This window comes from Cynoglossus semilaevis, chromosome 14 (assembly GCF_000523025.1).
Source record: "Cynoglossus semilaevis isolate Cse_v1.0 chromosome 14, Cse_v1.0, whole genome shotgun sequence".
In the NCBI taxonomy this organism is placed as follows: Eukaryota; Metazoa; Chordata; class Actinopteri; order Pleuronectiformes; family Cynoglossidae; genus Cynoglossus; species Cynoglossus semilaevis.
Window position 1 is genome coordinate 7,333,564 of NC_024320.1, and position 12,860 is coordinate 7,346,423.

Sequence of the window (12,860 nt, forward strand, 5' to 3'; positions counted from 1 at the left end):
TGTCATTGAGGCGGCGGTAGTTGACAAAGAATCGCCAGGATTTGTCTTTCTTTCTCACAAGGACTGCTTTGGTTGCCCTTGGCTGCTTGAGGGCTCGATGAATCCTGCTGTCGCCATCTCATTTATCCTCACCTGTGCCGCCACATACTTGGTTAATGGCAGGCGACGTGACCACAGGGAGAATGGACAGACATCGCCAGTGTCTGTCATGCTGCACCAGGCTTTCGTGCATTCTCATCCTTGACTGCCAAGATGTCGGAGAAAATATTTAACAGCTCCCCTAACTGACGTCTCTGTCCTTTATCAAGACCATCAGAGCTCCGCTGGTACAACTCCTCTATCTCATGGCTTGTCTCAAAAGAAGGAAGTGGCAGGGATGATGGTAAAATTGAGGTATCTTGTACCAGCTGGTGCGTTCTTTGGTGGATGGGACAGTGTGGAGACAACCTCTAACCTCTGGTCTTCGGCACAGTGGAGAGCCACATCCACCGTGGGTGGATACAGGGGTATTTAATCGAGGCCAGCCAGAACTGATGGTTGATGCAGTCTTGTTTCTTGCATTACTGCATTTCACCAGTGACTGTGATTATTCTCCTTTTTATAAGAGACCTCCACCCGTGGGGTCTCTGACTGTTCATGTTTGGAAAGAACCTAGGGCGTATCAGTGATGGTCCCCATGTCCACAAGGGTTCTACATGCTGTCCCATCAATACTGCAGTCCACATCTGCTTGACCCAGGTGGCCAATTTTGGATTCGGCTAAGGGAAAGGAAAGAATACTGGAGTACTAGCCTTAGCGGGGCTGGAGCCGGGCAATGGTGGGCAACATGCCCCAGCTCGCCACACTGGTAATAGCCCTTGTCACCATATCTTGCTTCTGTCCTGTTCTGTTTTTTAGTGGGTATTTCTGTGGCCAACCTGCAAGCCACCCATAACGCCTCTTCATCCTCGCCCCTGTCATGGCCCACCTGGTGGACGTTAGGTCTCATGCCTTGTGTCTCACCAGAACACTGCACATGGTCCACCCGTTCTGCCTCCTCTACAGCTGCAGTCGAGGAGCTTGGTGCAAAGAGACAGATTTGCTGCCGAAGTCGATCTGACTGCAAGTCTTGTGTGACCCTTGGAGGGCCAGCTCCTCTAGAGCCGTACCATCAAAGGTGGGGCAGGGTATGCACCCAGACTCTCTGTCTTCTCTGGCGACTGTGCAACTTGTCTCTGGCATCAGCCTCAAAGCTCCAACAGCCAAAGCTGCGCTTAATTGGTTCCTAGACAGCTGGCCAACTCCAGCGTTGGTCAGGTCAGGTAACTGCCAGTGCAACATGGACAGCTGTGTCCTCTGCCGACCATGCATTTAGCTAAGCAACTAGCTGCATTTGAATGGTGTATGTATCTGGTGGTTAGGGTTGGGGTTAATGGGGTTCTTCCCATTACAGCCTTGCCTTAGTTCAGGGGGCGTGGCTTGCGTTGGCAGCATGGCGAGTGGCGCTGCTGCTGCACTGCTGTGTTTGTTTCATAATCTCGGAGTGCTGGCTCCACCTGGCTGGGCCGCAGCGCCTCCCCGTGTCTGCCTCGTCATTGCGGGGTTATCGGCTGCTGGAACGGACGCTCGCTTCCGTAGCCGGCTGTCATCCATCGCTGTGAAGCACGCTTTGAGCTCCTCTATCTCACTCATTGTTGCTGCCATATCCCACTTCTGACACCTCTGCAGCGGAGTGGTAAATAAGTCACGGGAAGCTTCTATCTGGTTAGAAAGTGGATTATCTTCAACGCCAAAACCCACACTCTCACACGCTTCTAATGCAGCGCTACAACATGGTACCACATGGTTTTGTTTTAAATGACATGACGTCGACAGGCTCCACCCACTGGGACCAGCAGACAAGCCTTGGTCCTGTTAGTTAATTTTTTAATTGTTTTATTTTCATTTTTAGGCGCTGGTTTCTGTTTTTGTTTTTTTGGGGGGTGGGTCTTTTTCGGTGGAAAAAAAGGTGAATAAAATAAAACAAAACAGTTCCAGGCTTGTGGAAGATATAATGATACGGCTGGTCCACGTGTCTGAGAACTTTTTGACTCATTGTCAGATATGGTAGGTGGTAGCTGCTCTATTTTGCTATCACATTGGGGTCTTTGGTCTAAAAAATAGTACTAACCTCTGGTTTACAATGTAACATTAAAAATAAAACGTGGACAGATTTAATGCACTAAAAAATGAACAACACAATGGGCTGTGAAATGCAGCACCATATACCGTACCGTGTGTGAAACCTGAAATGGATTGTAATAAGACTTTGAAACCAAATTTACTGACCCATTTATGGCTTTAAATTATTTATTTTTAAAAATGAGTTAACTTTAATGAGGTCAAAATAGTCTTCCTTTAAACTTGATTATTTTCCTTCCCCGCGGCTGATGTTTATGTCTGTGTCAGATGGACCAACGACATTTTTTACATAAAAAAATCCCAGCATCAGTAATTTAACTGGTACAACTGGCGTAACAAAACTGTAAAGCTGAACAGACATGATGACAAACCACAGGCCTTGATCGTGAAGACGGCAGTGAAGCGGCGGAAATAGCGTCAAATCCTACATCGAACGACCAGCAGATGGAGACATTGTACAAAAATTTATTGCATCACAATTTACTTTTTCATCATTTCAAACGAATCACATTGTTACTATTTTAAGTTTTTTTAAGAAGAAATATATATAAACACAATTAAACTAAATAATATATATAATTATAAACATATATACATTATTTTAGTTAAACTGAAATAAAATGTACATCAACAAACAAACATCAAACTGGAAACTGTATAAAAGACTTAACTACAGAAGGGTGTACGTAGGATAAAATTTAGGACATGTAGAAGAATAATTTTAATATTGTCATTAAATTAATGAGTTTTTTATGTGTCCAGAAACCTTTTTACTTCCTTCATATACACAGTAGAAAGTACAACTCCGATATGAGTTCCACTGTCATCTTAAGTTTTTAGCTTTAGCATTTTTTTTCTCCTTTAAACCTCCATGCTGACCCTGAACTCACCTTCCTGGAGTTGAATTTGAGAATCACTGAGGGACTAGTCTGTAATTGGACAGATGGAGTTTAATAAAGGTGAAAGTAGATATCAACAACACTGACCGAGAACCAGCATGTGGTCCAGTTGGACTGTATGAAACCTACACGATAGGTACAAGAGAAATATGAAGTGTGTGTCTGTGTGTGTGTGCACAGCTTACACACACACAGACACAGAGTTTAAATTCATTCAATCAATACTGCTTTTTAAAATTCTGTTCCTGTAAATGGGATCCATTGACCTGTGCCAATATGTTTCCTTTATCTTGACCCAAAACTTTACACCTGAACTGAAATATGGTTTTACGTGTGCATATAGTACATGGGTTTTTAAAAACTCTTTTAAGAACTCTTCAGTTAAATAAAAGATTAATATTTTTGCCTTTTAATGCAAAAATAGTTTTCAGTAAAAAAGCAAAAAAATAAGGCACATAAAGTGTTAAAGCCAGGTGAAAGTCAAGGAAACGTGAGAAAAGCTGCAAAGATGACAATAACACCTTTGTATTTTACTGCCCATCCCTTTCAGCTCATGCGATACAAGTCTCCAAATACACATGTAGTACATGGTGCTGGGGGAGCACACTGCTGCCATGACTCAGACCGCTGCAGTAATAATAAGCAGAGCGAAGCCTTCTGTTCGTACTTATTTGTGTAAAGCAGTGAGGGATTGACCTGAGCTCCATCAGATCAACACTCACACGCTGCGATTGTTTTAACAAAGAGAAAGTGATTTGACCTCCTGTCTGTGGTCGGCCACAGCTGAAGGACGACTGGATGAAGGCGGAGGAAAATAAATCTGGGCCTTCGTCCACGTGGAGAGTATATGCTGTATGTCTGAAACAGGACAAATGGATTTGATGAAAGTAGGATACTTAGGAACAAGAAATGTAATTGTTTTGGGGTACATACACCTTACACTAAGATCTTTTGTTCGATCCCCAACTTGGCTTTTCTGCAGGTGCTCCAGGTTCCTCTCCAGATCCGAAAACATCCACAGTACATTCTTAGTTGACCATATGAGTGAATGTGAGTGTGAATGGTTGTTGTGATTGTGATGTTTTTTGGACTGTAAACCGTCCATGCTATACCCATCCTTGCCCAAAGACTGCTGGGATTGGTTAAATTTGAGCGTTAAATTGGATAAATATTCAGTTTATTACTGAAACTATCGATGACAAAACATAAATTATTCTTGGAGGACGTCAGTTTACCTCATTACTGCTGGAACACAAATACATATTTAATGCAAATATTTATTTGCAGATCAGCACAAACTCACAGTACAATTACAGCTGGTATATTCAACGTAAAAAAAAACTCTATTGAGGAGTTAAAAACAAACAAACAAAATGTGCACTGACCTGAGGAAACCTGATGACTCATGTGCATCTTCATCACTCCTTCTCTGCAAACTAACTTCAGGTGTTCAGCTGCCACCTACTGGGCTGGAGAGTAATTATTCAAAATAAAGTATGTGTTAAACTCGCAGCCCTACAGTTAAAAAAACATGTTTAACTGACAACTTCCTAACAACGTCTTTGTTATTATTATTATTATTATTATTATTATTATTATTATTATTATTATCCTAATTGTCTTTGTTTTTTTCTTCGTACCCTCCAGGAAACAGGCGTCTGCATGAACATCTGCTTTCAATTCCGACAGGTTTCACTCTGACCAGCCCCTCCTCCCGTCTGCTGTGGTTTCATGTTCTGATGTTATAACAAGGCTCATTTTTGTGTTTTAGTTTTTGTATTTGGGATCAATGGCATCTGTTTCCACATTGCAGCAAATGTATGTGTGTGTGTGTGTTGTTTTTTCTGCTTGTTTAGTGGCAAAATGTTCATCATAGTGTAATGAAACAGATGCTTAATTTCACATTCTCTAGTGTAAACATATGCCACTTCAGTGGTGTTATTATGTTTGTGTGTGTTGGTCTGTTTGACAGTCAGAACTTCGACTGTTTCAGGGGAATCTGTATCATTTCAGTGCCATTTGTGGAACCTTTTCCAGTTCAGCCAAGTTTTTGACCATCTTCTTTCCATTACATTTTCTCTATATATTTCTCTATAAATTTTCTCTATATATTTCACAATTCTTAGTGTATCACAGATACACAGAAGTCTTTACTTTAACTTAAGCCAGTCAAAATAAATAAATAAATATATAACTTTGGGTGTTTTAGCCTAGCAATGTAGCAATATTTTGGCTAATTGCAAACAACTTTGAGTATGTTGGCTTAAAGTGTAGTAATTTCTCTGCTTTGTAGTCACTTATTAAATATGTAGTTACATTTTTTTTCCAGCATACAATTTGTGAAATGCATTTTTCTACCTTTAAATTTGACTAACCTAGGCTCTATTTTTTTCCTGAGAGCTTACATGTTATATAGATTTAAGACGAACTCCACGTTGAGAATTTAAAAAAAATAATATTACAAGATTAAAGGCGAACATTAATGAGAATAAGGTCATACATTTACAAGAAAAAACTTGCAGATTCCGGAGAGAAAAGTCATAAATTTAGATGATGTGTTTTGGAGGAGATGAAAGAAAAACACAGTGATATCTATATGTGCCTCAAAATGAGAAACGTGGAGAATCTTGTTTAGTAATACTTTATACTAACATTTAGCTAATATGCCTCACTAATCCTACAACAGCTGAAAGAACATGAAAGAACATCCAAGGAAAATCCCAATTAATACATTTTCCTGGAAGAGGTCACATTTCAAAACATCTTAAATGTTACTGTGATATCTGCTCATCTACACGTTGTGTGAATTTTTCTTGATTCAAAGTTTACAGCAGCGTTTCTTCTTTCCTAGTAGCAATAATAACAACTAATAACAAAGTCATTTTGTAATTGTAACAAGTGGTAAATGTTGGAATAAAATAAATATTAGGAATTCACCTTTAGCTTGTCCTTGCGACCACAATTATCTAACTGTCAAAGTCAGGTTTTTATAAAACATGGAGTCCAATATCTGGATGCTGTTAGTGATTACTATGACCAGACTGTAATGGAGTTATTTAAACTTAATGGGTTATTTTTATGGCACGATTCCCCAAATTTCCCTCTATTAATAAAACGACTAGGACTCCAGCGTCACCAGTATGTTTTAACTGTTTCCATTGTTAGCGGAGGGTGGAAAATAACCAGGCTATATCTACCCAGGGTTTTATGGGAAATCATTCAATTACATCTTTGGCTTTGTGCACTAAATCATTTACCTCTCGTGCCTCACACCTCATTTATCTTATGTTTCCTGTTTGGTGCACATTAGTCACACATGGCCCCCGGTGAACCCTGTGAGCACACGGACCCTACGAGGTTGAAGCAATAAACGAACAAGTCAATTAGCTTTCTCTTCCTGTTGACATAGCAAATCAATTAACCTTCATTTCCTGTGCATCAGCACCGGTTTCCTGTTTGTTTCGTGCAGCTGTGGCGTACATCGGCTGCCTTGCTCACTGCAGACCACAAGCAGGCATCAAACAGCAGCTAATAGCAGCCTTATCACAGCACATTAGCCACACATAAACAAACCCAGAGCCCAAGTCAAGTCCAGAGAGCGGTGCATGTGAGCATGTGCCACCCACAATCTCATGTTCGATAGTCACAGCACTTGGTTTCAACTACCAGTTTGTGTCAACAATTAGTAATCTTCAATGCATTATGGAACATTTGCAATATGCCATACAACACGTAAGACAACATTTAGCTGTAAACGGCTAAGATATGAATAGAACACAATATGTATGAAAACTAGCTAAAATGAAATAAAAAGGATTAACCAAAGCAGCTAAAATACAAAAAACACAAAGCTATGTTGTAGCTAATTATGGCCAGAGTAGCAAAATGCTAGGTAAAATACTGCCAAAAAAGGCAACAATACATTCAAAAGAGCTACTGTGAATGGTGGCTGCATACAGCTAAAATAGTTAAGTTGTAGCTAACTTGTAGCCAAAATAGCTAAAGGACAGCTATAATATAGTTAAAATAGTAAATGGAGAGGACATGCAGCCAAACTAGTTAAACCAGCCTGAAAATATTTTCACGGACTGGCCCTTAAGGTGTGGCCGATAAATACAATATTTACAAAAAAAAAAGTATAAAAATGAAAAAAAGGCAAAGAAACAAGTACCTGTGACCATTCTTGACAGTCAGGAATTTTCCACCATTCTGAAAGAACAATCAATGATCAATTAAGTTCTGGAAATAAGTCATGTGAGAACTGCCATCACACACACTCCAAGCCTTAGAAGTGGAGCCTAGCTGATTCACTCGGAGATGAAGAAGATTTGAACTTCGGTGTCTTCTCCATGTGATGGAGGTTCAAAGGTCAAAATATCAAGATGTGCTGTCATTTTCAAATCTACTTCTCCGTGAATGTTGGGGTTTGTTGTTCCAGGTCTTCAGCCAAAACCACTGTGGTGACCACGGAATGGCGTTCAGTGTCATCACCTCCCAGTAAGGTCACAAGTTCAAATCCTGGGTCAACCTAGGGCCTCGCTGCGTCCCACCCATGTCTCCTCCTCAGTTATTCCCACATAATAAAGACGAGGCGATTGGAGTCGAGTCAACATTGGATTTGAACTTGACTAGAGTCTCTGTCCATTTGCCAGCAGCTCTGCCTGAAGACAGATGTGCATGTATTTAGATTCCCACAGATAAAAACTGGATTAATAAATTATATAATTTGTCTAATTGTGGTTATTTGACAGCAATATGCAAACGTTTCAGTCATCAAATGAGGGTTAGGGGGTGTCGGGAGGGGCCAGCCTGTGGTCCAGCTGAACGACTAACCTAAATGACTAAAGGAGGACACTGGAGAATCTGGAGAACTTTCAAACTCCATACAAAAAGACCTGGGATTGAACCAGTAAGCTGGTGAACTTCTTACTGTAAGGCAGTACTTCTCAAATAGTGGGGCGGACCCCCATGGGGTGGCGTGGTAAGGTGCTGGGGGGCACCAGGGGCTTCCAATGGAATATGGCACAATGGACATAAGTGTTCCACTGCTGTAATGCTTGAATGATAACAAGCCTCCAGTCACTAGGGGGCAGCAACTCATACAGTGGTTTGTACAGATAAAAAATATACACGTTATCAGGTTCTCAATAGTATTTGAATTTGCAGGAATTTGGGTCGGGGGGAGCATGTGTAAATATTTCTGTCCCCAAGGGGGAGCATGACAGAAATTATTGAGAACCACTGCTGTAGTAAAGGCAGAAGTAATCACTTTTCCAAGGTTTGGTCCCAAAATCTTTTTTTCCCCAAAATTTTCCAACATTTTACAGTTTCAAGCATTTTTTTGTAAAACTAAAAGCAGAAATAAGTGAATAAAGCTTAATTCGAAGACACTGATCACAAGAAGAGAAGAAAAAAAAGTCTCACCTTAAATAATTCTAAATTTGCATTTTAAACACAAAAATAATATGAATATAAGCATAACTGACAGAGTTGAAACTCAAGTTTTCAAGTTAAACATGTCAATAAACATGTTTCCTTAGCCAAAATATTAGTAGAAGTCTTGCTCTTCTTTTTTTCAAAAACACATTTCAGTCATCTGGTCATCTCACTGAGCTGATCCTGACCTTCCCCAATCTAAGAAAATGTCTCCAAATCCTCCCTTCTCAACTTCACGAGCCAGATGGAATCACAAAACATTCACAAAATGAACAGTTTTCTCCTTAAATCTAGATAAATATTTATTGCTTTTATTGTAATACTATTACAGTTTATCTGATGTCGTAGATGACACTGTGAAAGGCCCGGTGTCTGTGTTTGGTGTTAGGCAGTGTCGTGTGTTTAGAAGTCAAATGTCGTTGCATTTAAAGCACAGTTGAACAATGATTTGCCGAAAGAACAAAATATATATATATATATATCGTGTAGCCACAGAATAGTAGTGACAATTAAATAAATTAAAACAAATGCTCTAAAATACATTAAAAAAGAAAGCCTTTTCTGCAGACACACATACAGCGGAGCGAGTGATAACACTGATACGACACATTCATCTGTCCCTTTAAAAACGCTTCACTCGGACACATGACACAGGCTACGGTGGTTAGTTCCTGATTTTCTCCTTTCAAAATATACTGCATATCTATTTATATAATGATATAAACAGCGAAAAAAATATTTTTATAATTCTAAAATACATCTATAAGATTTAGAAATGATATGTACAATTAGCCCCGCCTCCTCGGTTCAATGCGACGTTCTTCTAAAAAGGAAGAATAGTTCAAAGAGAAATCCAACACTTTTCCAACTGCTCTGTTGACTCCAGGTCATCAAGGATGGACAGTAGCAACGGAGGGAGTGACATTTAAAAAATGGTGGTTATTGTCAACATTTTCAGATGACAAAGTGCAATTTCAGGAAGTTTGGATATTGATGTTGTTGTTCTTTGCAACTGCACTCCTGACATTCACACAATAACATCACAAGTTAAACACAACATGCATTAGTTTGCCATGATTCATGTTGAATTGCACTTGTAAAGATGTTTTGAGCAATTTAGGAAAATAATAAAACAATTGCTGTTTCCCTGCCATGCTTATAAATTCAAATCTTTCTTTTTTTTTCTTTTACAAAATGTTCTCTTTGCTCACCTCTACTGACCTTCCACAGTGACCTGGAACACCAGTGCTGAGCTTTGAAAACTGTCGGATTTCTCCATTAGGAGGAATGCTGGTTTTCAAGGCCAGGGATTTAAGAGCTGATAGAAACCCTCATTCTCATCCATACACACATATACAAACACATACATACACACACACACACACACACACACACACACACACACCAACAGTATATGGTTCCAGTTGAACTTATTGAAAGTGTAGGATCTTCAGAGACCGATGTCCCTGTTTCTTTTCACTGAACAGACAGCTGACTGGAGCGTCTGGTCCTCAGAGGCTCTGTGTGCTGAATGCTGAGCGTCAAGTGTAACATTATAACCCACGCGGGACGGAGGATGTTGTGTAATGTCCAATAATACTTCCTGTTTTTGAGCTTTCACGGTGCGTTCCGCTTTCTCCCTCCTGCTGTCCACACTGAGGGTTTCAGAGCATGGACTTTCATGCTCATCAAAAGCCGTCCACTACTGGTACCGTGCTGCCTCCATAACACGGACATTATCTACACCTAACATCCGTGCAGTGTACTGATGCCTGTCAGCTCAAGTGAATCTCACCAGCTTTCTCTGTGCTTTTTTTTAACCCCCTCCAGTCTGCAGGAGGTACTCCTCCAGGTTTGATGACTCCTCATCTCACATCTCACTTTCTGTGAGTTGACTTCAGTTTTGAGGGTCTCTAAAGAGTCCAGGAAAAGGCTTTGCTAAGGCACTGTAGTCCACATGTGTGTGATTCCTGTGAGAAATGTGCAGAGGAGGAAGAGTGAGGTTAAGGATGAAGAGGCTGTGGGTGACGCTGAAGACGAGTGGAGCTGGTTGTTGTTGTGACTGTGGGCTCTGTCTGGTGGCTGCACAGTGATGTAGCCATTAATGATGCGAACCATGGGCGGAGGAGGAGACTGGACCAAAGAGCTGAGGGGGGAAGACAACAAAGAAGAAAATTAATATTTCTTTTTCTGAACACTCAATGGGATTTCCGACATTCATCTGAAATAAGACACACAACTCCCTCCTGTGGCATAGAATTAAACAGAAACTAACTGCAAAAGGCTAAATGCTAAAAAACAAAACAAAGGCCAACAGCTAAGAAGAAAGCTAAATTAATTTGTGTAGTTAGACAGTGGAAAAGAATAGCCAACAGTTTGTCAGGTTTGTGTTAATAAAGGTTGTAAATACCAAAATGTGAGGCTAAAGAGCGAAAAGACCGACTGCATTAGCTAAAAGTTAGCCAATGTTAGCTTCATTAAGACACAATAATTTAGCATAACAAAAGACTGATACTGACAAAGAAGGTAAAGTCAACCAAGGAATATGACAAATGAAGCAAATATCATAACATGCAAAAAAGTCTACAAATACCCCCCACCCTCACCCCCACCCTCACCTGTTTCTTGGGGGACCACCTAATCCTTTCAGTCTCATGGACGACTGAATGTTATCCCACCACATAGGCATTTGTGGGGTACACCCTGGACCATTCACCAGTCTATGTCAACCATTCACACTGGCATTCACACCTACAGCCAATACAAAGTCAATAACCCTACTCCTGCAGAACCTTTGGCCTGGCTGAGAAATTGAACTGGTCACCTTCTTTCTGTAAGACAGTGATCCTCAACTGGTGGCCCGCAGACCAAATACGTCCTGTGACTTAATACCATTATGAACATAACCACCACACACACATGCACAAAGACTAAGTGAAAATCAAGTGTTCTTTTTGCCGAGGGTGCAAACCACTTCTGCCACCATGTGGCACAAACTGAGTTATAAGAAATATTTTATAAACATACACAAACAATCCCTTCTTTTAAAACACAAAATGCCACATTTTATCAGTTATGTAAATGACAGTAAAAAACTCACTCTCTCTGTTTTAATTTCTGATTTCACTGATACACAGGGAACACTCTGTCACCGGGCAGCAGTACTTCTGCCTGGCCGAGCCACTGGTTCTGGGGACTTAAGAGGAAAATCCTGTTGTAAGCTGCAGAAGACCAGGGCTCTTAACATTCCCACAATTTTCCACAAATGCCTGAGAAAATATGCAGACTGCTGGAGGTAAACAATGGAAATATTAACGATGATGGAAGCACAAAAAGGGGAAATTCCTCTGACAGAAGAATCCACTGACCAATCAGTGAAGAGAAACTCCCCGAGGCGTCAGTTTAGTCATTATCTCCAGGCTGAGAACCAAATGTGTTTCTAATTCAGTTATTTCTCTTGTTCATTATGTTTCTAATTCAGTTATTTCTCTTGTTCTCTCCATATTTATCTCCCTGTCTGTCTCTCATTCATTATCTGTCCCTTTTTTTTTTTTAGTCTGGCAATTAAAACATATCTGCTCCTCCGTTTGATGCAGAGCCCGCCATTTGGCTGACGTGGTTTATACTGGGATGAGGCCAGGCTAAACAAACACACAAGTTCCTCAGTTTCTGGATCAGTTTCTGGATCTACAGATACCGCTGGGGCTGCAGCAGTAATTTGATATATTACAAAAAAAATGGAAGAAAAAAAAGTGACATTCCTCCTTCCTTCATCCCCAGGTTATGTTATGACAAGCATCGAGGTTTAGAAAAATGAAAACACGACGAAGTTCTGCACAGGGACTGGATTAAATCCTGATGTCGTACGTCTGTGATCACTTCTCACTCTAACTGATCAGAATGAGCTTCACGTGTCTGGGAAATAACACGGCAGTTCTGGAGAGTTTCAGTCGGAGCAGGAAAGTCCAAAGCAGGTGATGACCAGACTGGGTGATTGAAATCCCTGTTTAAAGATGTTCATAGAAAGTCTGATGCTAATGTTTGGGAAAAGCAGAGCTGTTTATTGACATTGGCGAACTGGAGAAGTCAGGAAAGCAGGTGTGGCTCATCACTCTGTGGCCAGGCATCAAACACAACACAGAGCTGTGGCTGCTTCTGTATTCCTGCACTCCCTCACCTTCTCTCCACCTTTTCAGACATTCAAATATACAAAAAGAGCCGCACGTTGCACTCTGTGTAACGTGTACACAAACAGTCTGCTTCCTCCGGGTTTGAACACACTGCCTCTCTCTCTCTCTCTCTCTCTCTCTCTCTCTCTCTTTGAGACTGAAAGTTGAAATCATCTCTGCAGACATAACGTCCACA

At 40.7% G+C, this 12,860-nt stretch overlaps 1 protein-coding gene across 1 annotated transcript in view; it reads right to left on the reverse strand.

Moving 5' to 3' along the window:
• Positions 1–8,783: 8,783 nt before the first annotated feature.
• Positions 8,784–12,860, reverse strand: part of trabd2a (TraB domain containing 2A) — a 56,593-nt gene continuing 52,516 nt past the window's right edge. The window contains exon 9 of the mRNA XM_008324817.3: positions 8,784–10,641. Coding sequence (XP_008323039.1) covers positions 10,434–10,641 — 208 coding nt within the window. The 3' untranslated portion in view covers positions 8,784–10,433. The remainder of the gene's footprint in view (positions 10,642–12,860) is intronic.